Source organism: Poecilia formosa, unplaced genomic scaffold (assembly GCF_000485575.1).
Source record: "Poecilia formosa unplaced genomic scaffold, Poecilia_formosa-5.1.2 Scaffold0, whole genome shotgun sequence".
Lineage (NCBI taxonomy): Eukaryota > Metazoa > Chordata > Actinopteri > Cyprinodontiformes > Poeciliidae > Poecilia > Poecilia formosa.
The window spans coordinates 7073032-7100906 of NW_006799939.1; the positions used below are offsets into that span (position 1 = coordinate 7073032).

The window sequence follows — 27875 nt, forward strand, 5'->3', positions numbered from 1 at the left end:
CTCATCTACGTGAAAGTTGAACTACAAAAAACAAAGAGGCATCATGGGTATTGTAGTGCTAGAACGAACAGGTGGACTTTAAACATATAGTAAACATCTAAAGTTCAAATAATACTTTAAAGTACCCTGTTTTGAAATAGGACTCTTAATGTAAATTAAATCTTTTCTTGAGGAATTGCCAAAATGCAAAAAAAAAAAAAAAAAAAAATCCATATATTGTCATTTAAGTTAACTTGAACTTTATACAAAGTGGAAGCAAATTCAATAGAATATCTCAAAATGCTTTTGGGAACGCACTAAAAAGGCAGATGTTACTGTTAAGTGTCACACATGCTTTCATGTGTGACATCGTGAAACAGAAAGTTAAAGGGAGCTACTAGGGGGTTCAGAGGATTGGTCACAATTCAGTCAAGTGCAGTGATTGGTCGGAGTAGAATGAAATACAGAAAATATTCAAGTGATTGGTCAGATTTGTGGAAAAATTACAAATGTGTGAATTTGTGCCAATAGTTGCAATCATTGCAACTATTGGCAGATCGACTTGTATATGGTTATAGAGCAACAGAGTGCTGTTATCTGAAACTTTAACTTTTTGGAAGCTTTATTAAAAGTAAAAAAATGAAACTTTTGCCTAATAAAACTTCAGATGTAAACGTTAACTAGAAGCATTTCCTCTCCAGGTGAGACCTACGGAGACGCTGAGCAGCAGTCCCTTCCTCTGCCTCTGCACCAAAGAGCTCTGGGTGCTGCTCATGTTCCTCCTGCAGTACAGAAATAAAGCTCTGCGCACACAGGTAACAAGCGACACTAACGTCGTGCAATAAGTCGTGTCAGCGCTGAACTAACTGTAACATGTTTCCTCTAGTCGTTTTGGAGCTACGTGAACCCCTTGCTGAAGCCTCTGGTAGATGGGCAGCCAGCACCAGAACACCTCGATGGTCCTCTGACACACTGTAAAGACCCTCTGGGATTCACATGGTGGCTCCTCACCCACCTGGCCATGTTAGGCCAGTACAGCCGCAACGGCACAATGCAGAATGAGGTGAGAGACCGTTGGGCTCGGTGCTGACAACATGGTATGGAGGTGTTACAGAGGATAATGATACGCTCCTGATATGGTGGTCTGGGAAAGATTACGTTAAATGTTAAAAGTCTTTTTCCTTTTTCCCCTGTGATTTCAGAAGTACTTGGAGGATAACTGGACATTTGTGGAGGGGTTGCTCAGGAAGACCTGTGACCCCAAGGTTTATACCGTTTTTAAAATGCTTCCTTATGTAGATTAATGCAATAGTTAGCTGAAATGAATTCAATCTATTTGTCATTTAATGCTAGGGTGGGCTTGCAGAGGAGCAGATCAGGATGCATGTGCACTGCTGCCTCAGTCTGTGTCTGCTGTGGGAGCCGAGCACAGATGCTGTCTCCACCCTCTGGGAGTTCTACAGCAGGAACCTGGTGAGGGCTTCAGTCAGAGGGAGAGTGGGAGTCAAATACTGACAGGAGTTTATTTTGCAACTAGTATCACAAAATGTTTCGCTTTGATAAGCTGCTTTGTTAAGCTGCTTTGTTTGAACCACGGTCTGGAGAATCTGGAATTTTATTCGTGTTTGTTCCAGGTTTGGATGAGGATAGGAAAAAAGAGAATCATGTTTGTATAACATGAGTTCCTGTAGTTTGGATCCCATACATTTCTACTTCTGTCCATCCATTCCTTTGTTCAGCATGTTCATCCATCCATTCATTTATCTGAATGTCCATCCATCCATCCATCCATCCATCCATCCATCCATCCATCCATCCATCCATCCATCCATTCAGAATATTCATTCATTCATCCGTCCATCTATCCATGGTTTTTGGAAGTTCCATATTTTCACCTTCCCAAAATAATGACTTAAGTCATTTTTTGCTAAAAGTGATGTAGATAAAAAAAAAAAACAATCACCACCTCTTTCTTCCCAAAAGATGTTTTTAGGCAAAAAAAATGTCACTTTTGGCAAAAAAATGACTTATATTAGAAAGATGATCAGTAAAACCCCATAGTCAGTGTGGTGCTTCAATTATAACCCTTTGTAACAAGTTTAGAACTTTGTCTTCTTTGTTTTATGTACACCATCTTACCTCTTCTTTGATATTCAACTCTGAAATCCACAGCACTCAGTCCCGATGAGTTCTTGGTGAGTTGTGTAAAACTAACACCCTGATCCGGTCGCTTCTCTGCAGAACTCCTCGTTCGCTGTGCCGTGGTTGGGGGTGTCGGGCCTGGGCACCGTCTGCAAGACGCCTCTGGCCTTGCTGGAGCAGGCGCGTAGCTGCTGCTGCCCCTGTGCCCCGCGCTCTCAGGGCCACGCCCAACTCTACAGATCTGCCAACTCCTTCCACATCTTCCTCCGAGTGCTGGCCCTGTGCCTCGGCCAGGACAGGGCTGGCGGCGCCCCGCAGAGGCAGATCAAGGGGAGGTAAGAAGGGGAGACTTATGCTTCCACCTTGAAAAAGCAGGAACTGCACACAGGCAGCTGCCTTAACACCACATCTATTGTAAAGCAGGGATTTGGGGGTGTTTTTTTGGACCGTTGTGGACAAGGATTTAAAAGATTAGTTTGCCCCCCTCCTTCCTTGATCTTCAAACGTGTGATTTGTTTAAACAGCTGTTTGGGATTTTTTTTTGTGTGTGTGTGTGTGTGTGTGTGTGTGGAGGTGCCTACCTGCGGTAACGCTCGCACGCCGTATGTGTTTGCCAACTCTGGAGTAGTCGTGTCGTGTTTGTGTGCGTGCCAGGTGCACCGGCGGACTCTTTGATATTTACTCGGACCCACCAGTGGAGCAGGTGTCTCAGGAGTCAACCACCTGCTCCTGAGCGCAGGCCAGACCCGAGGAGACCACCTACCGCTACAAACACACAACGGCGCACCTGCTCCCGGGAACGCCGACTGCTGAAGGGAGAGGGAAACCGAAAGCTAAACATCTCACAAGCTGATGTTCTCATCGCCGGACCGCACCGCATCCCAAGGCGGCTCCGTGCCAGAGAGCAGCAGCCGCGGATAAATCCGGCTAATGACTTCCCTCTGTCTGGAATGTGCTCAGTAGCACCGCAGACATGGGGGCTAATTAGCTAACGAGCGTGGCGGTTAATTCGCCTTAACGAAGCCGCGCTGGTTTCCAGCACGGATTGAGCATGGAACTCGGGGTTCTGCCGGGGGAGGTGGGGGGGGCGGCCTGGCAGCAGCCGGGCTCCGCTTGGGATGGATCCATCAGCCCTCCACTGGAGCAAACCCCCCGGCCCTCCTGCCTCCGCCCCAACAAGGCGGAGGCCGAGCGTATCGCTGCAACGTCTCGGCGACGCTCTCTTCTACGATGATTGGGATCGGAATCGATTGTGGTGCCAGAAGTTGTTAATATCTGTTTAAAAAAAAAAGAAAAAAAAAAGAAAGAAATCCGTATGTGATAAACAAACAAACAATTTGGGAGAAGACGGAAAAATCCCCGGTGTGCTGCTTGTATCCCATTATCCAGATTATCGGCGCGGGACACAGACGGCAATCAGGATCGGAATCGATTGCGGTGCCAGAAGTTAGGAACAGCTGTTTGCTCCAGCTTAAGAACAAGAAAAAAAAAGAGAGAAAAAATCTGTCTGAGATAAACAAACAAGTTGGGAGAAGATGGAAAAATCCCCAGTGAGCCGCTTGTATCCCTGTTAGATATTGTACTTATCATCTATATTATCGGCGAGACACCGCCGACAATCAGGATCGCAATCGATTGTGTTCCCAGAAGTTGGAAACATCTGTTAAAAAAACAGTGACATAAGCAAACAAACAAGTTGGGAGAAGACGGAACAACCCCCAGTGTGCCGCTTGTATCCCTGTTACATATTATCCACTCATGTATTTAAATCTCCTTCCCCTCCAGCTCTGACCGCATGCTTGGCCACTCTCTCCTCTCTCAGCCTCCTGTGGGCGTCAGTAAGCCAGATTTGGTTTTAACCTGGTCTCTCTCCTCTCTCCTCCCCCCGTCGGTTTGAAGCGATCCTTTTGCATCAGCCGTACCTCTTTACACTTCGGTTTGTCTCGGGATGCGCGCCGTTTGTGTTTTGACCCAAACAGCAGCTCGGCTCACCTGTGTGGGCTGCAGCTGTGTTTGGGAGATGGGGCTGAAGGGGGTGGAGGGAAGTGCAGGGGGCTTTAGCTTTCTGTGTTCTCCACACCCAGCCACACAAACAGCGGGTTGGGTGTGTGGCGACGGGCGTGTGTGTGTGTGTGTGTGTGTGTGTGTGTGTGTGTGTGTGTGTATTATTGATCTTTCGCTGGTGTTGCAGTAAATTGGTTTGGCTGTGGAGAGAGGGACCGAGCACCTACCGCTGCGTGTCTGAGTGTCTCTGACATTTAACATGATCTTTAAAGGCATTTCTCCACAGCGCCCGCAGGATCTAACGGCGTGCTGGGTGGTTCTCTGTTCTTACTCACTCTCCTGCTTATTCCTTCACTTTGACACACACACACACAGAAGCTGGGCAGGTCAGACTCTCTCCTGGAGATTAGGGGGTGATGGAAGCGGTTGATGAGATGCACAGCAGGGGTGGAGAGTTCACTTTGTCAGCATTTAAAATCATTCCTTCCACTTAAAAAAAACAAAACACTCTTAATCAGTTTAGGTTTGGTTAAAAAGTTTAAATAGAAATAAAATGAACAAAACTAGGGGGGCATCGATAAATCCGCCCTGATTTTCTTGATTTTTAGTGATCGGTTGATTCATGTCTCAACCGCACATCCTTAAGTTTTAAACTCATGCATCTAAAATTAAGGCCTTAAAATGTTTTGAATTCATTAAAGAACTAAGTTGTCCTTTAAGTTGGCACCTTTAATCACAAGCCTTGAATCTTGTCTTGACAGATATGATTTAATCCTCGTATATTCTGTGTATTTGTTTTTTTCTCCTGAGAATTTTCTATCAGGCCAAAGTTTGAGTCGCACACACTGCTAACATACCGTTCTAGCTAGCTAGCTAACTTTTTGTGTTTATGCCGGTAGGTCTTAAATTCCATTCACGATGGTCTTAAAAAGGTTTTAAGTTAAATATTTTTGTAGGCCACTGTAGCCATTTTCTAATGACCCTTGCCTCTGACCATGTTGTCTCTGGTCTTCTGCTTCCAGGATTTACTCCAAGTTCTCAAAAAAGAAGATGCAGGAGCTGTCTGAAAGTGGCCTCATGAACTTCCTGCTCCTCTTCCTGGTGGTGGCCAGGCAGGCGGAGCTGGAGGACGTGGCCAGCAGAGCCTGCGAGCTGCTGGGCTTCTTGCCCACTAACTGCCCCCCCACACATCGAACACTGGCCTGGAGAGGGCAGCTGTCACTGCTGTTGCTTTTCCAGGTTTGTTTTCCGAAAACATCCATAATTCCCCGCCCCACCTCCCACGGCACGTCCACAAGTTTGGAAATATTTCCAATTTCTCATTCTGCAGGAGAGAGGTCTGGATGTTGGCGCTCAGGCCAGCTGCCTGGCTTCCTCTTTCAACGAGACGGCCAAGGAGTTCTACAGTAAAACCACGGAGGCATCCCGCAGGCTCGCCCTCTGGGGGCCCCTGGGTTCCTACCTGGAGGGCGTGGCAGAGGTCTTTGAGACGAGCCCCGGCCTCGGCCTGTCAGAGGAGAAGCTGCTCGGCGAGGGCTTCGATTGGCTGCTGCCGGCGTGTCGTCAGTCTGAGCTGAACTCTGTCCTGGGCTTTCTGCAGATCGTCCTGGCACAGCTCAGGTGAGATCGCTGCCGTTAACGCTCAGCAGCTGCATCAAGGCTCCTCTAGTCTTGAACTTTGTAAATCAGTGAAACAGGACCAGCAGAGGAGAGCGTTTCACTCTCCCCATCCCTTCCTCTTCTTCTCACTCTTCATGCTGATAAAAGGACAATTGTGAAGTCAGTGTGTGTGTGTGTGACTCTGGAGGTCCGCTGACCCCAAAATGGCCCTCCCCAGGTGCTGCCGGGGCCCTGATTAGAGTTACAGAGCCAGGGGACACCTCTATGGGGCCCCTTATTGTTTTGAGAGCGGCTGCAGGGCTGCGGCTTTGTTAGAAACTTCGGCCGGTGGAGCATCAGGACGGGTTCATCTGCAGGACGGCGGTGTTGGTTACATGAACGACCCCAGCTGAAGGTCAAAGGGAGATGGAGAAGACAGTGTCTGTTGATGTGGGCAGGGAGGCGAGGGGAGCAGAGATGAGGGTTACAGACTAAAGAATCAGGTTTGTGGATCCTCTCTCGTGTTTTCAGAAATGGCATCCATTGTTTCTCAGCAATAATCATCTTGTCTAGTAGAGGGGGTTTTCTTACAAGATTTTTTCCAGCTCTAGGATTAATAATTTTCTATATTTTACTATAAAGGTCCAACTCTGACCAGGTTCGCCCTAAAGACAAGCAGCCCTGCTGTACAATGCCACCACTGCCACCTTGTCTCACCACCTCTAGTAATTTCTGCAAGGTCAGAAACGTCAGTAAATGATAATCAAACTGGAAAACCGAACCTTTGTGAAACCAGCAGTTGCCATTTTACTTGTTTGAGGATTGGTTTAATGCTCTGGTGGTCCATGTTTGAAACCTAAAACCCGCACAGATGCCCACACCCCAAAAGCCTCCACAGTGACCCAGGTGTACACAGTCTGGTTCCTATAACATCGCATCTCATTAACTTCAGTAATCCCAAACTTTCCGACTCCGATGTGAGGGAAGGGCAGGGCAGACATTTGCACATTAATGGACCAAGGAGGGAGAGAGGAAAGAACTCCCAGAGGCAGCCCCCTCCACCTCCACCCCCTGTTAATGCCTCGAACCACGCTGACCCATTTAGCCAAACAAGACCCCTCTTTCCAATACATCCCACCGAATTAAACCTAATTCCTAAAGCCTGGCGATTCTTGGTATCTCTTTGTGATTAATGTCTCTCCCTGTGACACAATTAATGAGTAATTATGAAGCCTGGCAAATTTAGCCAGTGCATCATTATGTCTATTAAGAGCCATGTGGAATCTGCACACATTAAAAGAATTATTCTGCCAAACGGTGGAGGCAGCAGAGGGTCCGGAAGGTGGCCCTTCACGGTCACAGCGCTGAGGCAAGACGCCATAATTCCTCAGTTTGATTTCTGTCCATGACCCTCTGCTTGGTTGACCGGACAATGAGCTGGCATTGGCTGGCCTTGTTGGATTTTTTTATTTTCTTTAATTTTACTTATGCTGCACAAACAATGAATTTAACATCTCTTCCGCACGATAGGATTGAAACATAATGTATGATTAGTACAGAGTGTTTGTCCTTAAAAAGTCTTACATTTCGACACATTATTTATCCTTATGCAGCTGAGATAAATTGTTCTCACCTCAATGTCCAATAGAAAACTCCTGACCGCATAAACTGCTGAAAGCTTTAGTCGCTGATAGGCTTAGCCCGGAGATGCTTTTGTTCCCATTCATCTCTGCAGTTGCATAGTCGTCTCCTGTTCTTTGTATTTTTCTCTATATAAAATTAATTATTCGAATTAGCTGCGACTTCTTACCGAAAGAGTCGTTTACAGACGAAGCACAGCTGCGCTGCTCTTTCTATTTCAACTTGACATTTTATCTAGGTAAGAGAGGAGAGGAGTGCCATCTAATGATTGTAAATATGAATTGCAGGCTGCAGTCAAATACGGGAAACCGGTCCCGTATGTAACACTTAAATTTGGCTTAAAATACAGAATGTCCTGGTATGATAATATCTTTTTTGGGTGGTACTAGTTGCCTTTTTACATTTTCAGACAGTAGGTGGGAAGTGGGGGGTGTGGGAAGAGAGAGATGCTGCAAAAGTCCTAGTCGACTAGTCGATGACTATTGCCTCTGCTTACGGGGCGCTAGCGAGATGGGTTTTGTTGTTGTTGTTGTTGTTTTCTTTTGCCAGGAGAAAGTAGAAATTTATCGGCATATGTACTGCCAACATTCGTTTCCGCCACTGGCGCACTTCTGTTGTCAACCCATACGACGCTAGGCGTATTCTAGCGTAAGAGAGCAGTGTAAAGGGCTCAACACACGGAAGGCGACGTCGCTCCATCTCCATTCGTTTCCTACGGAACTTGCGCGATGAGGCGTTCAAGGAAAAGGCGAACTTCGTGCATGTGAAATTTTGAGCTAGTCCACGCAGACTAGTAAACAAAAAAAATTAATTTGACTTACTTAAACCTGCAGACACCAAGTCATGAAAATAGTTCTCATTATTTGCATTAAATGACTTAGTAAACACTGAAACTTTTTGTTCCCCTCTAAAATAAATGTGCAAACTTGCGTCACCTAGAAAAAGACACAGATTAATTAAAAGCTGTGTCCTTGATGTATCTGAGGATTCTGTCTGGTATAGGATGCAAAGTATTCTCTCTGCTTTTTCTCTCAAAGCAGGATAAGAGGGAAAGGGTGACACTCTAATGGTATTTAGCCATGGTGTGTGTGTGTGTGCGTGTGTGTGTGTGTGTGTGTGTACTGTATATTAGAAGCCACAAAGAGGGAGGATTAAGAAGGTTTTCTGATGATGTCTTGTACAATGAGGGTTGATGGGTGTGAAAGGCCCATTCCGCTGTAGTAACAAGCCTAATGAATTCAGACTCTAATCGATTGTCTCAGCTCTCTGGATTAGATGCAACCTTGCTGGAAGGGAAGACGGTAGATGTGTGTGCGTGTGTGTGTGTAAGGAAGGAAAGGGGGTTGCTGGTAGTTCCTCAAACCTTCTCCTGCACACCCCTGCGTTTTCACACCGCCGTCCAGGAGAATGAGAGGGACAGGAGGATCATCTTCAGTCTAAATGAGATTACAGCTCCTTCAGCTGCTTATCGGGGGCTAATGCCAGCCACTGTGGGGCTGCTCTGGTAGCCAGGGCCAGGGATGAGCCAGACGAGCCAAACTACGCTCTGTGTACAGGGGATCAGCATTAGGCTCCACTGTATGCCTGTGATATCCTCGTTCCTCACACCCCCATCTCTCCTCCTCTTCCTCCTCCTCACTGCAGCGCACCACCACACTCAGTAATCCCCCCTGAGACAGCAGAGAGAGAGAAAGAGAGAGAGAGAAGACATGAAGGAGCAGTGAAAGACAGAAACAAGGGAGCAAAGGGGAAGGAAAAGAGGGAGGGGTTTTGGAGCCCAACACAAGAGGGAGTGTTGTTACATTTTATAGAATTGTTTATCTGTTCTCGTGTTTTAAGGATTTGTGTGTGTGCGTGTGTGTGTGTGTGTTCCACCAGACGGGTCCATCAGCGCAGCGTCCAGTCGGCGCCCATCCCGGCCTGGGCTCCGGCTCCAGCCAGTGTGATTAGGGAGCGCCACCTAGCGGTAGCTTCTGCTCTGTGGATGCACTTTTTCCCCTTCCTGCGCAACTTACGCCTCTCCCAGACCCCGCCGGCCCAGCTGGCAGATGCTGCTGCAGGTACACAACGCCCACTGAGAGGAAAACAAGACGGGAAAATATGGAGGGAGAGAACAAAAACAACGAGAGAGAGAGAGCATAATTTATATTAAACTTTTATATTTATTATAGAATAAGATAAAAAAAATGTGTACAATTTTAAATGCAGAAGCAGGGCCGAAATGATTGATTGGCTTAATTGTGATTAGTTGAATATTGAAATTATTGTCAACTAATTCAGTAATCATTACCTGGAGTATACAGACTCCATTTGCTGAAAGAAAAAGACACTCAGAGCAGGAATTAAACCAAAACTGTACAATGAAAATCAGATCTGTAAATATGTTCAACCCAGAAGCTTTTGATTCTCCTGGTTCAAATTCTGCAAAATAAACAAACAAAAAAATCTGCCATTAAGAATCTTTTGCCGTCCAGTTATTAATCTGTTAATCCAAAAGCCCTACACTCTGGTGATGAGCTGAACAGAAAGGGCTGATGTTTCTGTCTCTGCATTCTTTGCTTCAAATGATCAAGCGTTCACTAAATTGTTACATCACTGCATGTTAGGCAATGAAATGTTTGTTTTTGTTGTTTAGAAAAAAGGAAGTTAATTATTTGTTATCATGTATTAGTGTTTTTATTAAAAAAAGGCCTAAGTGTCTAAATGAAAATGTCTTCAGAATGTGCCATTTTTTAGTCTGATTAATCGATTAATCGTAAAAAAAATAATCAATTATTAAAGTAATCGTGAGTTGCAGCCATATGCAGAAGATTGAAGTTGGCTAAAGTGAAATTCCAGGATGTTCTAACAGCAGAGTTGGATTACGTTGCTCCTGTTTGAGGATCAGGGTCACTCAGACTCGTTTGCTTTTGTTTTCAGGTTTCACCTTGCTCGCCTCTGACCTGCCCAGTTCTGCCCCTCCGGACCTGCAGCCCAACCCGGTTCAGACCATCATGCAGCTCTTCGGCTGGGACGACATGGTCCACCCGCTCCTGGTGACGCGCTACCTTCCCCATCTGCTCCAGAACAGGTGAGACTCAACCTTTCACATCCATCTGCATCACAAAAACATTTGGATCGGCGTCATATCAAGGTTCCCTAAGGTCCCAAACCTGAATAGATGAAAGGATTTCTTTTTTACGTCTTCATCTCTTTTTAAGTGTTATTTATAATAGTTGTTATATTAAAAGCATCCAGTCCTCTTATGCGTAGCTGGACTCATTTGTTTGTTGTCAACACAAAAGGATTTTCATATTTCTGCATCTACTAAACAGTAAATCCTGGCTGAAGCCCTTCTGTCAGAGAATAAGAAGTGTGAGCGCCGCAGCAGCTCGCATTCAGTGTAAATTACAAATCGCATACATTCCCCCGCGTATTTTTAGCGTCAGTCTCCGCTTCTGACTGTGAACATATTGTGTTTGTTTCTCATGAAACGTACCTGCGACACCTTATATATTTATATATATATATAACTCACCTTTCAGTGAGCTGGTGTCGTCGCTAAGCGACGCGGCCCCGGGTTCGGCTCAGGGCCTCTCAGTGAGGACCTGGATCCGATGCGTCCTACAGCAACACCTTCACAAGAACCTGGACGGGACGGAAAGCAAAACGGGTAATTGGGTCTAGAATTCCCTTTACCTTTTTGTTTTTCTACATATGTTGCATCAATCCTCACGATTTCAAAACTCTAGCATGTTGTCTCTGTGTTTTTCCTTTTTAGTAGGGGTGCATCAATTGTAGTTTTCTGACCAATCACAGATCTCAGAAAAGCCTGACCAGCTGATTTAGATTTTGTCCGATATTAATTTTGTTATCTAAAAAGTAGCTAAATATAGGGACAAATGTTCTAATTTGGGAACAGTGGGGTGACTACTGTGAACCTGGCACGTGCATGTGTATTTAAGTTAGCCTTAAATATGTTAATCACAGGTCTTAAATTTTGTGGTGACAGGACTATTTTGCATTGTATATTCTATATAGTTTATTTTCTTCTAGGACTTTTCTGTCAGGCAAAAGTTTGAGTCACCCGCAGACGTCTCGGTTGGTGTTATGTGACTCGAGGCAGTTGAAGCTACCGCTAACCAGATGCTACCCTTGCTAGCTAGAATTTTTTTGCGTCCATCATGGGCAAGTGGTTGGATGAGATTAATTTCCAGTGCTGGCTCAATTCAGTTAGCAACCCATATGATGAGAGGTGCATTCTGGGTGGAAGAGTCTTGCTTGGGCTATAGGGAAGATCCACAAACAGATCTCAGAAGTTTCACTGTTTTTATGTAGTTTGATTGTAATAAAGCAGATTCCCCCACACACCCTTCATATTCATCGTTTGTTTTTGGTCCTAAATTCCATTCAAAGTGACATTAAATAGGTCTTGAAAAGTCTTTAGTTAGTTTTTCAGACCTTTTCAGAGGTAGAGAAGATCTCTAGATAAGATCATTTTCAATCTCCCAAAATGAAGGAAATCAGGGTCAATGTATCGGCACATCCCTGCTTTTTAGATATTCCTCCAAACTTCTCCTTTATCAAATATTGCACTTTCTGAATATTTCCTGTTTCTGCCCCAGCCCGGGCAGTTGGGGAGCAGCTGTGCGAACTGACCCGGCTCGTCTTGCGACTGCCGGAGGTGGACAGCATTCTGCAAAGAGCCGGACTTCCTTCCCCGGCTGCCAGGCCCGAGCCGACCGCAGCCCTGGAGACGTTTGTCAAGGTAACACTTCAGCCTGTCGCAATAAATCAATAAATCAGTTAATCGCAATTAAAATCTGCTAATTTCCAGTCCGCTGATTATTTTTGACTGACTTTTGAAGGGCAATTTTGTTTACAAAAACCTCATAATCCATTTTATTCATGGTTTCAGTTTGTCCGGTTTCTATTTCTGTTTTATTTATTGTTTGTTTTGGATATATAAAATCTATACCAGTTCCAGCGTGGAGTGCTTTGTACAAATGTGTTTTGGTCTTTGAGAGAGTGAACTTGCATTATTTATTCATTATTATCACTCTATTAGTTGAAAATGATCTTAAAACAAGAATATAACAATTTATCGTCCTACAAAATTTATTATCGCGATACGGCTGGTAACTGTTTCTCACTGGTGACAGATGCATTTGCAGTATTTATGATAATATATGATTTGGTAAGGACTATTCTTTCTGTACTGCTGACTTTTGACTCCAAAATGTCTTGTTTTAGTTTGTTTTTTCCTCCCATGTTGTTGTGTAATACGTTGTAAAATGCATTCTGTTTGTGACTTGGTCATGTCAGGTCTGCAGCAGCCTGTCTTTACGAGCCGAACGTGTTCTCTCCTTATGTGTTTTACGGTGTCAGGCGGTAGGCAGTGTTTACAGCGGGTTGCAGCTGCTGTCGGAGCGGTCGGCCATGGTGACCAGAGCCCTGGACTACATCGGTGACGTCCTGAAACACGTGAAGCCGTACGTAGTCAGCAAGAACCAGCAGGGGATGCAGCTGGCGTACTGGGCTGTGGGTACGTAGAGAATCAGCATGTAAACACAGCACAGAGTACAGAAATATTCTCTTTTTTTTATTATTGTTGCTAGAGTTGGGTTGATGTGTTGCTGTGTCTCCAGGCTGCATAGTGAAGCATTGGAGCCCCCTGCTGGCCACATTTAAAGCCCAGCAGCTGCTGTTCCGGATCGTGGACGGGCTGCTGCTGCCGCCCAAGCTCCCGCAGCAGGACAGAGCTCTGAGGGACAGCTTACCGCTTTACCTGCAGGTCAGGACGGAGATCTGCTGGACGCAAACCAGACAAAACCATCAGTTGCCACTTTGTCCTGAGGATTTGACTCTGATAACAAATCCTCTCCCAGGGTCTGTCGGTGGCGTCAGGCGTGTCTCAGTCCCAGGGTGCCGGCCTCAAGCAGCAGCTTCGCTCTGTAACCCGTAGATACTTGGATCACTTCCTCCCCGCCTCGCCCTCTCTGGGCGTGGTTGCCAACCACCCGGTGCTGCTCGGTGCCTGTGAGGCCGCGCCGACCGCCAGGGGAGAGGCGCTGAGGAGGACCGTCCTGGAGGTGCTTTGGTAGGCCTCTGCAGCCGAGGATTGGGGAACCTTTGACTATAAAACTCCAACAGACCAATCACATTTTGTTGCTTTTCGCAGCGAGAATTTCTTGCAGTTTAAAAGCCACACCCCCCCGCCTCGCCTCGCGTCCGTCCTGATGTTCCTGTTGGAGCTGCTGAGGCGAAACGCCGACATGGACGCCTCCGTCCTGACGCTGCCTCTTCCCGCTCTGCTGCAATGTTTGATGCTGGTCAATGAGCCGACGGGTAAGACAAACAGCCGAAGCCAAGAGAGGAGATGTTTTTAATACGTGGCACTAAGGATGCACGATATGAAAATATGGGTTGTTGTCAATACCTGATATTAATATTGATGCTATGCTATGACGCACTTTTCAGATTTTCATTCTGTTTCACCATTGTGCACAACTTTGTGTTTGTTAGATAAAAACACGCATGCAAAAAAATTTAAAGCTTGTGGTTGTAAATTGATGAAATGTAAAAAAAAAAACTGAACTGATATTAATATTACTGTCAGGCTTCAGTTCATTTTACACATATGCAAACATAAAATTAACAAGTGTGTGTTATTGTTTGCCCAGTGAGGAAGATAATCACGGATGTGCTGCAGCTCGTGGTGGAGCGATGCGTCGCTGCGTCTACAGAGACGCCATGCGAGCCAATGATCGCCGCCTTACGGTAACTTTACTAAATATCAGCGTTGCGTCATTTCCCTGCATTATTACATGTTATTAATTAACAGCAGTTAATTAAAACGCTGGGAAATTTTGAATCGCTTGAATGTGAACATGAGCGATTTGCCCTGAAACTGGGAACTTCCTCTCGATGCGATCCCGACGCGCTCAGGTCGTTCGTGGAGGAGAACGTGGGCGTCTACGACAGGCAGGTGTACGTCGTCCTGGAGACGGTCGCCGTCTTGGATCCCGCTGCGGTTCGAGCTCTCATCCCCGGCCTGACTCTCAGTCTGAGGAGCACCGAACACAAACGGGGCCTGGGCAAGAACATCGGCCTGAGGTGAGCTCTATGAATCACAGAGGAAGTCAAGTAGGCACATTTTTCACAGCTATTAAGCTATTTATAAGCTGTCTATACAGGAAGTCAGGGATTTTTTAAATATATAATATTGTTGTTATTGTGATGTGACACATCTTTCTGTGTTGCAGGAGTGCATACATGAAGCTGCTGTCCCTGCTTGGACAAAGTGGGCAGGAGGAAATCAGCAGTCTGGAGAGAGACTCAGAGTTTTTCCTCTAACAAACCTTTTCATCTGGGAGAAATCGAACTTTCTTAAGTGTGTTTGTAGTTAACTGGACCGTCCATCACGTCACTGAAATAAAAAAATTTTAAGAGGCATAATAGGTGGAACCTGAACATTTTCAGAAGTGTACATAATGCACACATTGTAAAAAAAAAAAAGAAAAAGAAGAAAGGTCTAGCTTTCCATTCTGACATTTCTTACATTTAAAGAGAAATCCTCACCTCTGATATCTGAGTAGCAAAGAATGTGAGCCGTCAGGATCCGTCTCTGGCCTAATTCGCAGATATCATGACAATCGTGGGCGAGCTCCAAGTAGTTCTGGACTTCGGAAAAAAAAAAAGAAAAGAAAAGCGGAGAGGGAGAGAATGGAGGGAACTGTTTGTTCCGATCCTCTCGTTCTTGCCTTCTCTAAGTTGCAGCAATCTCTTGCAATCTGGATTTGGCTCGCTCCTAATCACGTGAAGTCTCACTCTTGTCATCCACAATCACCCAAGTCCCATTTTCTGTCATTTTTCTGCCTCATCTCGACTGCGGAACGTCTCACCCGGTGGGGGTGGGTGCTGCAAGCTTTGTCCTGCGATGGCAGCAGTATGAGAGGAAAGCACATGGAATGTGAGAATGTTTTAATATCTGCATAAAATTATCTGTAACTCCATAAAGAATCGCCAACAACCAAGCTTTGGTGTCCTTTAAGTAGCATCTTTATTCTGCGGTTTCTTCCGTATATTCTTGCAGACGTGTTGCTTCGGATACATGAGGGATGTGCAAGCACTTTTTTTTCCCTCTCTCTTTCTCTTTTAGTAAAAGCAAATGTTTGACAATGCAGAATAATAAGTATTACATGATTGAATGTCCAGACATTCATTTAAAAACACAAACAGTCTTCGGGTCCTGAGCGTAAAATAAAAGCCTCAATAGCTCACACACACCAGCTGCGTTTCCATTGACCGTATAGTTGTGCAAATTGGAATGACTGAATGTTAATAATTAAATTATATGAATGAAAACAACCCAATTTCGGAAAAAAACCCCACAAACCTGGGCAGGTTTTAGGTTAAGTTTTTGCGCTAAGATGAAGTGATTTTTCAGCAGCACCAAAATTAGTTCATTTCACAAAACTGCGACGGAATGCTTTTTTTGTTTTTTTTTTTTCACATCACATGAGTCACATGATCAACAGTCGGCTGTTACTACTGGTGGAAAAACAAGGAAGAAGACAACAGGAAGTGGTAGGAGAATGTTTCTGAATGACTTATGTGAACAAACTTATTCACGTGTGATTTTAATTGCATTTCCCATTTAATGTTAATGCAACAATTGCGAAAATGTTTTTTGTTTTGCTTTTGTTTTTTTTCAACAAAAGTTTTGCGCACACTTTTAATGGAAACGCAGCTACATTCTGTATGTTGAATCTGTTGTCAAATTCACATCATTTAGGGGATTAAAAAAAAAATTCAAGCGTTGCCTCTGCAACATGTTCATCTGGGTCCGCCTAGGAAACTCGCAACGGGAATCGATGGACATTGTTGACTTTTTTTAGTGTTTTTTTTGCTGGGTAGGAAACAAACTTACAGCCCTATTATTGGTTCCAGCAACTTTCCGTTTCCTGTGGCTAGTCGGACCGCTCAACTATATTTACCCCGTCCATCTCGACAGAGGTGACGGACCTTCCACTGAGTCTGAATGATGTCCCGGTCTTAATGCAGGAGGAACAGCTTTAAGAAGCGGCGCGGCTTCCCGTCTTACACCCACGCTAGAGCAGCCTGTTCTCTTTACTGGCTGTTTTTTCTCATTCTGGTTTGCAAGCGCCGATTGATCCATCGGCTGGTTCTCAGACGTTTTCCAAGTCATTGGGCTACACAGCACCTATCCTGTGATGGGGCACTTGTAGCGTCTGGAGGTTGGGGCAGGTGAAATAAGGAGCTGGGAGGAAACAGGTTGCAATCCCATTTGAGGCGAAAGGCAGTGTCGGTCCGTAGAAAACCTCCTCCTTCCCCTCCATGCTCAGGTCCAGCACCTGAAACAGGAAATTCATTCTGTAGTACCAAAGCTTGTTGCAATAAGCAATAAATCAGTTAATCACATGATAAATTAAAACAACCTCAATAATTTCCATTTGCATGATTGATTGTTTTTCTCTTTTTTTTTTTCTATTAAAAGCTGCATGACAAAAGTCTTCAGTTTGGTGCTTTGGTCTCAACTAGCTCTTTTTTTAAAGGACAGCTATGTTTTGTTTCTGTTTTTATTTATTATTGTTCATTTAAAATGTTTTCCGGTGTTAAATGTTCATTAGAATTTAGTTTATTGGTCTTTGAGAATGTGTTCTTACATTATTATGTCATTAACTTTATATAACCTGAAAATGGTTTCAAAACAATAATGTTATAATTTATCGCAATAACTTCTGGTGCGATTTATCAGAAAATGTTAAATTTGTTATGACAGCCTAGCAGTACGGGGATCCTTTAATGTGGCTTATTGCCATGGCAGCAGTCAGTGTAATGAGGAGTTACTGTAGCTTGAGAAAGTATTTATATTTCCTTCAAGTTTTTCATAATCAACACAAACTTTTAAGGTGCTTTGTTGGGGTTTAATGACAGAAATGTACATAAGTCTGTTGCAATTAATTGCATGATCAATTAAAATCAGCTAGATAATTTCCATCCTGATGATTATTTTCAAGGGAAATTTTCTTTACAGAGCTGTCATAAAGCATTTTATTTATGGTTTTATTTTTCATTTTTGTTTTGGAGATTTTAAATATCTTCCAGTTCAATTGTCCAGTGTTTTTTGTTTTTTTTGTTTGTTTTTTTTAAACAAAATTCAAGTTTATTGATCTTTGAGAATGCAAGCTAGCATTACTATAGCATTACAAATATGGTCTCAGAAAACAATATTATAATTAATCACAAAATCAACGCTACAATTTATCGTCGTACTTGAAGCGTTTCCGGTTTGCTTCAGTGAAGAGAAACAAACAAAAAGTGGCCACTAGAGCTGACTGCAGATTTATTATTATAACTGTTGATCTTGAGTGAAAGTTTTTAATTTAGCAGCTTTCCTAGATGTGTGTTGTTTCATCCAGTTATGTTTCTGGCCTGTGGTAGAAAAATAAATATTAGAAATCAGTGTGAATGGTTCAGTCAGTGAGGCTTTCAGTTCAAACTTCAAACAGGTAAACATTTCCACAAAAAGATAAATGTTATGAGATGTTTTGCGTTTTTTAAAAATGAAATGGTGTTTTGTCATATAGTAACTAACTTCATTTTTGTATTTACTCTGCTCTAGTTTCTTTGCAGACATTTCAGCTTCCGACTCACAGCGGTCGACACTTTGGTCCAGATTATTGATGGAGTTTATATGGATTAGTAGCAAGTCCTGCAAGATATAAAAGTGGAGAGCAGCTCTTCTCACCAGCGCTCTGCTGTTAGGAGGGCTTAAAAATGCACAGCTTAAATTTAGACTCGGATAAAAAAAAAAAAAACCTCTCTCTGTGTTGCAGCCAGTTATTGAATGCAGCATGTAGACAATCAGTCAGATTGTGCATTTAATGAGCCACATGTTTCTAAAAGTAAACACTGCGGCTGAAATCACGTTCAGCAGTCACAGCTCTCACCTGGATGCATGCCAAAGGCTCGTTGGTCCAAATGGAGTACCCTCCTACCACATAAATCCTGTCATCATGGACGGCCACTCCAGACTCGTTTTGACCTGAGGATGACAGACATGAAGGTTCTCAAGATTGCTACATTTTCCCCTCAGAGCAAAAAGAGGAGAGGAAAGTTTAACTCGGAGTGAGATTTGGTTCTATTTCCTGACCTGAATTTTTTTTTTTTTTTTTTTTTTTTGAGAGACGCTAGAAGGAACAGATTACTGCAACAAACCGTTTCTGTTTGCGCACAAACAACCGCCGCTCGTGCGGTTCGATAGCCTGTTTATTGTCCGCTCTGTAATTATCGCTACGTGGACACGGCCTCCCCGCCCACTGCGACGGCGCCCTCGCCCACCTGTGAGGAGGCTGAAGGAGCAGCGGGTCCACTGGTCCAGGTCCATGCTGTAGGAGTCGATGTGACGCACCAGGATGCGGTCGTTGTTGTAATCCAGGTCGTTGCCGCCGAGCACGTAGAGCTGCCTCCTCACGGCCGCCATGACGTGGTACACGCGCCGCTGCAGCATGGGACTGCGGGCCAGCCACTGATCCTGACAGGCGGCGAACAGAGGGAGGAAGGTGGGAGAGGGAACGAGGACGAATGAGGAGATTAATATTTAAGCATATCCATGCATGGGTAATTGATGTATGCTCAGTGCTAGATAAATAACGTGACACTGGAGCTCTGCTTTGTACTAATGACTTCCCTCCCTATTTCTAATCATATGTTTCATCCACTCCATTTTACACCAAGGATCCCTGCTCATCTCACTAAGTGTGGGGAAGCTTATTTTGTGCCAGTGCGTCGGTGTGTGTGTGCGTACTTGATTGAGGGAGAGAATGAGAGTGAGTGTGTGTGTGTGTGTGTCTGCTGGGAGCTGACGGGTGGCCATCTGTTGAGGGTAGAGTGGGTGGGGGGTTGCTGTTGCTCTGGCAGGTGAATGTAGATTCGTGGTGAATACAAATGAGACTCTCTCCCTTTTTCTACCTCTCGCTTCTTCATTCCCTCGCTTGGAAGTGGAAACGCAGACCCATATGGATGTGCACCTTTTCGCGGATACACACCGCATGCCTCTGTGCTACACACACACACACACACACACACACACACAGTCCAGGCTTCTTCAAAGCTGCACAGACAGAAACGCTGCTCTTTACAACCCAACGTGTTGAGCTGTTTGAGTTAGTTTTGAAAAGTGGACAAGAGAATGGGAGTTTGGATATATTTTGTGGGGTTTTTGTTTAGGCCTATAAATACTAACCCATCAGACAAATCGTCAGGTTTGATGATGGAAGCAGTAGATCTATTCACAGCTGGATCATGTTGAGTTATACTCGGTCTTCGATCTTGTAGGAAATGTCAGTTTGAACGTCTGAATCTTGCATGTCCATATACTCTTTTCATAGCACAGTCAAGTAACTATGTTGCCTTCAGTTATGAGAGAGTTCTGTATTTATCAGTAACTTCNTTCAACAAAAGTTTTGCGCACACTTTTAATGGAAACGCAGCTACATTCTGTATGTTGAATCTGTTGTCAAATTCACATCATTTAGGGGATTAAAAAAAAAATTCAAGTGTTGCCTCTGCAACATGTTCATCTGGGTCCGCCTAGGAAACTCGCAACGGGAATCGATGGACATTGTTGACTTTTTTTAGTGTTTTTTTTGCTGGGTAGAAAACAAACTTACAGCCCTATTATTGGTTCCAGCAACTTTCCGTTTCCTGTGGCTAGTCGGACCGCTCAACTATATTTACCCCGTCCATCTCAACAGAGGTGACGGACCTTCCACTGAGTCTGAATGATGTCCCGGTCTTAATGCAGGAGGAACAGCTTTAAGAAGCGGCGCGGCTTCCCGTCTTACAACCACGCTAGAGCAGCCTGTTCTCTTTACTGGCTGTTTTTTCTCATTCTGGTTTGCAAGCGCCGATTGATCCATCGGCTGGTTCTCAGACGTTTTCCAAGTCATTGGGCTACACAGCACCTATCCTGTGATGGGGCACTTGTAGCGTCTGGAGGTTGGGGCAGGTGAAATAAGGAGCTGGGAGGAAACAGGTTGCAATCCCATTTGAGGCGAAAGGCAGTGTCGGTCCGTAGAAAACCTCCTCCTTCCCCTCCATGCTCAGGTCCAGCACCTGAAACAGGAAATTCATTCTGTAGTACCAAAGCTTGTTGCAATAAGCAATAAATCAGTTAATCACATGATAAATTAAAACAACCTCAATAATTTCCATTTGCATGATTGATTGTTTTTCTCTTTTTTTTTTTCTATTAAAAGCTGCATGACAAAAGTCTTCAGTTTGGTGCTTTGGTCTCAACTAGCTCTTTTTTTAAAGGACAGCTATGTTTTGTTTCTGTTTTTATTTATTATTGTTCATTTAAAATGTTTTCCGGTGTTAAATGTTCATTAGAATTTAGTTTATTGGTCTTTGAGAATGTGTTCTTACATTATTATGTCATTAACTTTATATAACCTGAAAATGGTTTCAAAACAATAATGTTATAATTTATCGCAATAACTTCTGGTGCGATTTATCAGAAAATGTTAAATTTGTTATGACAGCCTAGCAGTACGGGGATCCTTTAATGTGGCTTATTGCCATGGCAGCAGTCAGTGTAATGAGGAGTTACTGTAGCTTGAGAAAGTATTTATATTTCCTTCAAGTTTTTCATAATCAACACAAACTTTTAAGGTGCTTTGTTGGGGTTTAATGACAGAAATGTACATAAGTCTGTTGCAATTAATTGCATGATCAATTAAAATCAGCTAGATAATTTCCATCCTGATGATTATTTTCAAGGGAAATTTTCTTTACAGAGCTGTCATAAAGCATTTTATTTATGGTTTTATTTTTCATTTTTGTTTTGGAGATTTTAAATATCTTCCAGTTCAATTGTCCAGTGTTTTTTGTTTTTTTTGTTTGTTTTTTTTAAACAAAATTCAAGTTTATTGATCTTTGAGAATGCAAGCTAGCATTACTATGGCATTACAAATATGGTCTCAGAAAACAATATTATAAATAATCACAAAATCAACGCTACAATTTATCGTCGTACTTGAAGCGTTTCCGGTTTGCTTCAGTGAAGAGAAACAAACAAAAAGTGGCCACTAGAGCTGACTGCAGATTTATTATTATAACTGTTGATCTTGAGTGAAAGTTTTTAATTTAGCAGCTTTCCTAGATGTGTGTTGTTTCATCCAGTTATGTTTCTGGCCTGTGGTAGAAAAATAAATATTAGAAATCAGTGTGGATGGTTTTATGTCGGGATTATCCCAGTCCTGTTCAGTCAGTGAGGCTTTCAGTTCAAACTTCAAACAGGTAAACATTTCCACAAAAAGATAAATGTTATGAGATGTTTTGCGTTTTTTAAAAATGAAATGGTGTTTTGTCATATAGTAACTAACTTCATTTTTGTATTTACTCTGCTCTAGTTTCTTTGCAGACATTTCAGCTTCCGACTCACAGCGGTCGACACTTTGGTCCAGATTATTGATGGAGTTTATATGGATTAGTAGCAAGTCCTGCAAGATATAAAAGTGGAGAGCAGCTCTTCTCACCAGCGCTCTGCTGTTAGGAGGGCTTAAAAATGCACAGCTTAAATTTAGACTCGGATAAAAAAAAAAAAAACCTCTCTCTGTGTTGCAGCCAGTTATTGAATGCAGCATGTAGACAATCAGTCAGATTGTGCATTTAATGAGCCACATGTTTCTAAAAGTAAACACTGCGGCTGAAATCACGTTCAGCAGTCACAGCTCTCACCTGGATGCATGCCAAAGGCTCGTTGGTCCAAATGGAGTACCCTCCTACCACATAAATCCTGTCATCATGGACGGCCACTCCAGACTCGTTTTGACCTGAGGATGACAGACATGAAGGTTCTCAAGATTGCTACATTTTCCCCTCAGAGCAAAAAGAGGAGAGGAAAGTTTAACTCGGAGTGAGATTTGGTTCTATTTCCTGACCTGAATTTTTTTTTTTTTTTTTTTTTTTTGAGAGACGCTAGAAGGAACAGATTACTGCAACAAACCGTTTCTGTTTGCGCACAAACAACCGCCGCTCGTGCGGTTCGATAGCCTGTTTATTGTCCGCTCTGTAATTATCGCTACGTGGACACGGCCTCCCCGCCCACTGCGACGGCGCCCTCGCCCACCTGTGAGGAGGCTGAAGGAGCAGCGGGTCCACTGGTCCAGGTCCATGCTGTAGGAGTCGATGTGACGCACCAGGATGCGGTCGTTGTTGTAATCCAGGTCGTTGCCGCCGAGCACGTAGAGCTGCCTCCTCACGGCCGCCATGACGTGGTACACGCGCCGCTGCAGCATGGGACTGCGGGCCAGCCACTGATCCTGACAGGCGGCGAACAGAGGGAGGAAGGTGGGAGAGGGAACGAGGACGAATGAGGAGATTAATATTTAAGCATATCCATGCATGGGTAATTGATGTATGCTCAGTGCTAGATAAATAACGTGACACTGGAGCTCTGCTTTGTACTAATGACTTCCCTCCCTATTTCTAATCATATGTTTCATCCACTCCATTTTACACCAAGGATCCCTGCTCATCTCACTAAGTGTGGGGAAGCTTATTTTGTGCCAGTGCGTCGGTGTGTGTGTGCGTACTTGATTGAGGGAGAGAATGAGAGTGAGTGTGTGTGTGTGTGTGTCTGCTGGGAGCTGACGGGTGGCCATCTGTTGAGGGTAGAGTGGGTGGGGGGTTGCTGTTGCTCTGGCAGGTGAATGTAGATTCGTGGTGAATACAAATGAGACTCTCTCCCTTTTTCTACCTCTCGCTTCTTCATTCCCTCGCTTGGAAGTGGAAACGCAGACCCATATGGATGTGCACCTTTTCGCGGATACACACCGCATGCCTCTGTGCTACACACACACACACACACACACACACACACAGTCCAGGCTTCTTCAAAGCTGCACAGACAGAAACGCTGCTCTTTACAACCCAACGTGTTGAGCTGTTTGAGTTAGTTTTGAAAAGTGGACAAGAGAATGGGAGTTTGGATATATTTTGTGGGGTTTTTGTTTAGGTCTATAAATACTAGCCCATCAAACAAATCGTCAGGTTTGATGATGGAAGCAGTAGATCTATTCACAGCTGGATCATGTTGAGTTATACTCGGTCTCCGATCTTGTAGGAAATGTCAGTTTGAACGTCTGAATCTTGCATGTCCATAAACTCTTTTCGTAGCACAGTCAAGTAACTATGTTGCCTTCAGTTATGAGAGAGTTCTGTATTTATCAGTAACTTCAAAGCAATCTGACTTTGCATCATAGTCTGTATCTGATGCCTTGAAATTGGGCCTCTGTCTCTTTAAGAACTTCCTACCTGTTCCGACACGCCCCCTTGTCATCACAACATGTCACTGTTCTTAGGAGTTCTGCAGATGCTCAGTGTTTGCTAATTGCTGCTGCTGCTGCTAGTCTGGAGGAGCTGAGTGGGGTAAGGGTGTTCTGTGGGCTTGATTTTGTTAAATATTGATAATATTTTTTTTTAACTGCTAAGATTTTTGTGTCTTTATACTTTACCAGCTAGCATAAAGTAGAATTTAATGCATGATCATGTATTTTTATTATAAGAAAAAATAGTTTAAAATATATCATCATTGACAAGACATAACACTATAATTCATAGTTTTATGTATTCTATGTCAACCCCGTGAAGTATTATTGTACTAAAGTCAAAATAGGCATCAAAATACTCCAAGTACTTATTTATGATATTTTTTTTGAAACACCTACATATACCAACTAATACTGTATATTGTGCTTTTAGTATACTGGTAAATACATTATTGAACATTACATTTTTTTTCTTCCTGTAGTGAACTAATGTCAGATCAATGTCTGCTACAGGACTGATAACTGCTAACAAAACACAAGTCACATGTTTATGCAGTAGAAATGAAGGCGCATCCCATTTCTCCAGTTTGCCACTGACTTGGAGCAGGTACAGGACAGTTCACATCATTTTTACTGGACAGCAAAGCAAAGATATATGAACTATTAAAAAAAGACAAAAAAAACATATTGATCCAAAAAGAAAATTAAGTGATGTTCTAGACTCCATCATTTTTCTTAAATATTTCTAAGTGCCTGATTTAGCTGTCTGATACTCACTTGCTCCGGGTCGTACACCATGAGCCGATTCTGGTACTGTGCCGTGTTTGTAACTCCGCCTGCAATGCAAAAGTGCGACATGCTGAACTTCATTTTTATGCGTAACAAAAAATAGCAGAAATATGCTTGCAGAAGTCTGAAAGTCCAAAGTGTGTCTATGTGTGATCGTGCAGAGTTACAGAGCATTGCAAAACGCATTCGTACTCTTCGAGACAACCCAATTATGTTTTCTTTTGGATTGTACTTGTTAGAGCAACACAAATAAGTGCAAATATTTTGAATAAAAAATTTTATGGGTGCCTTTGTGATTTTGAATTTTTGTGGGTTTGGGTGTTTTGGGTACAAAATGGTTGCAACGTTCCATACAACACCATGTTGTCATTCATCTCAGCAACTTCATTCAGGTTGAAATGGCTTGTTGCTGAAATATAACTATGCAAAAAATAAACCCAACAAGACTTAAATGTCAGTGAATTATTTATGAAAAGCACATATTATCCTTCACCTTCTCCGATATAGCTTCTTTTGTGTTGCACAATCATATAAAATCGCAGTAAGGTAAAATGACGTGTGGCTGTAAGGTAGAAAAATGTCAAAAGGTTTAAAGGGACAATATAATGTACTTTCCAGGTAAATAGTGCCATTTTATGTTACCTTAAGTTGTTAAAAAATAACTAAATATGAAATGTGACTCAAAAGAAATTTGACTTCGTAACTTAACGCCTTGAAATTGGGCCTCTGCCTCTTTAAAAACTCATTCTCTTTCTGTAACTCCACCTTCAGGAAGTCATCACAACACCACTCCTCTATTAACCCTTTAACGTTTTTATCGGTGTTGTACTGAGAAGTGGCTCCTGTAATTAGCTCAGCAAATGTGCAGTTCAATCAGATGTTTGCTAATTGCTGCTGGCTAGTCTGAAGGAGCTGAGTGGGGGAGTCACGGAGGAGAGGGTTGCTCTGTGAGGCAGAAGCTTGGAAACTTCAGCTGCGAGGAGGACCTGTGTCCTTGAAGGCGGTGCCTCCTCCTAGTTGTTTTGCACAGCTCAATTGTTGTCACGAGAGATTAAAAAATTTCTCAAACATGAATGAAAGAATCAAGACAACACCCCAGGTATGGTCTTGACAATATTATGACATAATGTGAAGCTCAAAAAAGTAGATTTTACATAATACTGCCCCCTTAAAAGAAGTGAAAATATTTCTGGACAACTGTACATTTACACCTGAGATAACGGTTGTTCATATTAGAGAGTACTTTATTTCTTCCTTTCCCTATCACTGTGTACCTGAGACCCAGAGCAGATCATCAGCCACACACCCGGCATGGCAGGACAGTGAGCGGTCGAAGGGCTGGACGAACATCCATTTGTTCCTCTTTGGACAGTAGCGTTCCACCGAGGGTAGCACCTGCCTCAGCTCGTTCCTGCCGCCCACAGCATACAGGTACTGACCCAGAGCTCCCAGGACAAAGTGTTCCCTGCACGCCTTCATCGGGGCGATCTCAATCCACCGGTTGCCCCTGGGGTCGTACCTACACGCGGTTCTCACGGCACACGTCCTGCCCGTGGCGTGCTCCACCTCGCCGCCCACCACGAACAGGAAGTCGCCCATCACGGCGATGCAGTGATGGCTGCGTCCGGTGGGCATGGGTGCCAGCTCGCTCCAGTTGGACCCCCCTCCCACCCGCACGTGCTCCTGCGCCGACGGGTTGAAGTAGCGCAGCTCCCTGACTCTGCTCACCTCCCGCTTCCTGCCCCCTGCTATGTAAAGGGTGAGCGACTGGAAACGAGGCCTGGTGCTGGATGACTGGCGGAGGGGCTGAGCGAAGGTGGCGTGGTGGTAGTCCAGGGCTTCGTCCACCAGGGCGGCAGCGGTGGGGCAGGACTGAACCAGGGGGTGGCTGTTGGCGAGGTGGTGCAGGGTGGGGACGTCCATCAGGCCGTAGCGGACGTGCTGCAGGAGATCCTCGGCGTACTGGTAGCGGTAGTCGTGTTCCAGCCAGAGAACGAGCAACTGGAACAGAGAGGAAGGAGAACTGGATCAGAATTCGTGCCAAGAAGATGTCGGATCTGGAAACGTTTGCAGCCTCATGGAAATCGCAGAATTAAGGTAAAGGACTGCATTTAAACTAAAGTTTCAAACCAGGGTTATAATAGTTTCAGTTTTTTCATTACAGTTTTATTTCATTGACTTTTTGTCTAATTCACTTAGCTTTAATTAGCTTTAGAGTCTGTTTGAAAGTTTTCATTAGTTCTTAGTTAAATTTTGCTTAGTTTCTGTTTAGTTTTTATAAGTCGTAGTGGTAGTTTTAGTTTTTCCATACTTTGACCTTTTTGAATACTGCAACTAAACATTAACCAAAGTATTGGATTGTGATGCTGAATACATCGTTCATCGTTTGGCTAATACTCGACAGAACCCCCCCGCCACACCCCCCACACGGTCTACAACTTTGTGGAGGGGCTAGTCACCAGTAAGGTGGTTCGCCATGGGCGCCAAAAAGGCTTGGACCTTGAAAAAGCTTCTTGTATGCACTTTTAATTAAAACATGTTCAATCTGGTCTAGTTGTAAGGAAAAATGTACTTATTCATTGCTTATTTTAAGATTTCAAACGAATAGCTTTCTGGACTTCCCTGTTTTCTTCATTAAAGGAAAGAGAAGGAAAGACGAGAGGTTACTGAAGGAGGACAGAATTATGAAAAGGAGGTAAAGGAAACCAAGCAAGAAGCAAGGGAAAAAGAAATGTCTCAAGGGCTGTTAATCAGATCTTTTTTTTTGTTTTGTTTTGTTTTCTTCAAGAAGCTGATGGACTGCGGCGAGCCAGCGCTGCAGCCATAGCTGCCAACACACAAGCATTTATTAATCAGCAGCATTCAATATACAGACTGTAAATATCCACAGGCGGCCCTGCTTTGTTTAACGCAGGTGAACTGGGAAGCAGGCAGGAAGGGCTTTAATTGAACCTGCCGAGTGGTGGAAGGTTCTTTAGCTGTGAGTGTGGGCCGAGCCGACTGGAGATTACTGATACCATTATTAGGAAAACAAAGTGGGCCTTAGCACCCACCGTGTGGAACCTGGGAACTTATTAGAGCGGGAAAAAAAAGGCAGTGATTTTTTATTTTGGAAGGGTGAGGGGGGAGAAACGGGTATGGGAAATAAAAATGTCCACGGATAAATCTGGAAAAGACCCAATAATAACACATCTTGAGTTCTGACACGAGATCTGATGTGTGATGATTAAACAAAAGCACTTCAATTTACTTTAAAGGTGCGAATATGCGACAAGTAAGGGCCTCTGTCTGTCTTTTTGTGGCATCTCTGTCACTCTCCTGCACCTCTCTTCCTCCTCTTCCCCGGTTGTTGCTCCACTCCTTCCCCCCAACACACACACA

At 43.8% G+C, this 27875-nt stretch overlaps 3 protein-coding genes across 4 annotated transcripts in view; 1 reads left to right on the forward strand and 2 right to left on the reverse strand.

The window, feature by feature from the left end:
• mms22l (MMS22-like, DNA repair protein) overlaps positions 1-14723 on the forward strand; it is a 17882-nt gene extending 3159 nt beyond the window's left edge. For both annotated transcript variants that reach the window (XM_007568133.2, XM_016680801.1), the window contains 18 exons: positions 681-794; positions 866-1042; positions 1182-1244; positions 1333-1452; positions 2221-2456; positions 5148-5364; positions 5456-5745; positions 9244-9425; positions 10285-10435; positions 10890-11017; positions 11970-12112; positions 12733-12889; positions 12993-13138; positions 13233-13444; positions 13526-13692; positions 14028-14124; positions 14293-14460; positions 14610-14723. In XM_007568133.2, the coding sequence (XP_007568195.1) occupies positions 681-794; positions 866-1042; positions 1182-1244; positions 1333-1452; positions 2221-2456; positions 5148-5364; positions 5456-5745; positions 9244-9425; positions 10285-10435; positions 10890-11017; positions 11970-12112; positions 12733-12889; positions 12993-13138; positions 13233-13444; positions 13526-13692; positions 14028-14124; positions 14293-14460; positions 14610-14700 (2859 nt within the window). In that variant the 3' untranslated portion in view covers positions 14701-14723. The remainder of the gene's footprint in view (positions 1-680; positions 795-865; positions 1043-1181; positions 1245-1332; positions 1453-2220; positions 2457-5147; positions 5365-5455; positions 5746-9243; positions 9426-10284; positions 10436-10889; positions 11018-11969; positions 12113-12732; positions 12890-12992; positions 13139-13232; positions 13445-13525; positions 13693-14027; positions 14125-14292; positions 14461-14609) is intronic.
• A 1649-nt stretch (positions 14724-16372) lies between these two features.
• Positions 16373-19752, reverse strand: LOC103151089 (kelch-like protein 32). The gene is made up of 3 exons (XM_016681788.1): positions 18712-19752; positions 18321-18415; positions 16373-16721 (listed from the first exon to the last, which is right to left on the reverse strand). Exons 1-3 carry the CDS (start codon positions 18878-18880, stop codon positions 16560-16562), a joined length of 426 nt encoding a protein of 141 aa, XP_016537274.1. The 5' UTR covers positions 18881-19752; the 3' UTR covers positions 16373-16559.
• A 70-nt stretch (positions 19753-19822) lies between these two features.
• The window catches only part of LOC103149171 (kelch-like protein 32), a 31426-nt gene continuing 23373 nt past the window's right edge, over positions 19823-27875 (reverse strand). Inside the window, exons 7-11 of the mRNA XM_007568239.2 lie at positions 25769-26495; positions 24483-24541; positions 22505-22697; positions 22114-22208; positions 19823-20487 (exon numbers count right to left, since the gene is read on the reverse strand). Coding sequence (XP_007568301.1) covers positions 20326-20487; positions 22114-22208; positions 22505-22697; positions 24483-24541; positions 25769-26495 — 1236 coding nt within the window. The 3' untranslated portion in view covers positions 19823-20325. The remainder of the gene's footprint in view (positions 20488-22113; positions 22209-22504; positions 22698-24482; positions 24542-25768; positions 26496-27875) is intronic.

Excerpts from the sequence above, each read along its gene's own strand:
- LOC103151089 (XM_016681788.1), bottom strand. The coding sequence starts at position 18,880 with ATGCTGCAGCGGCGCGTGTACCACGTCATGGCGGCCGTGAGGAGGCAG. Across the intron at positions 18,416-18,711 it reads CTCCTTCAGCCTCCTCACAG|GTCAAAACGAGTCTGGAGTG; the intron begins GTGGGCGAGGGC and ends TGTCATCCTCAG. Across the intron at positions 16,722-18,320 it reads AGCCTTTGGCATGCATCCAG|GTGCTGGACCTGAGCATGGA; the intron begins GTGAGAGCTGTG and ends TTCCTGTTTCAG.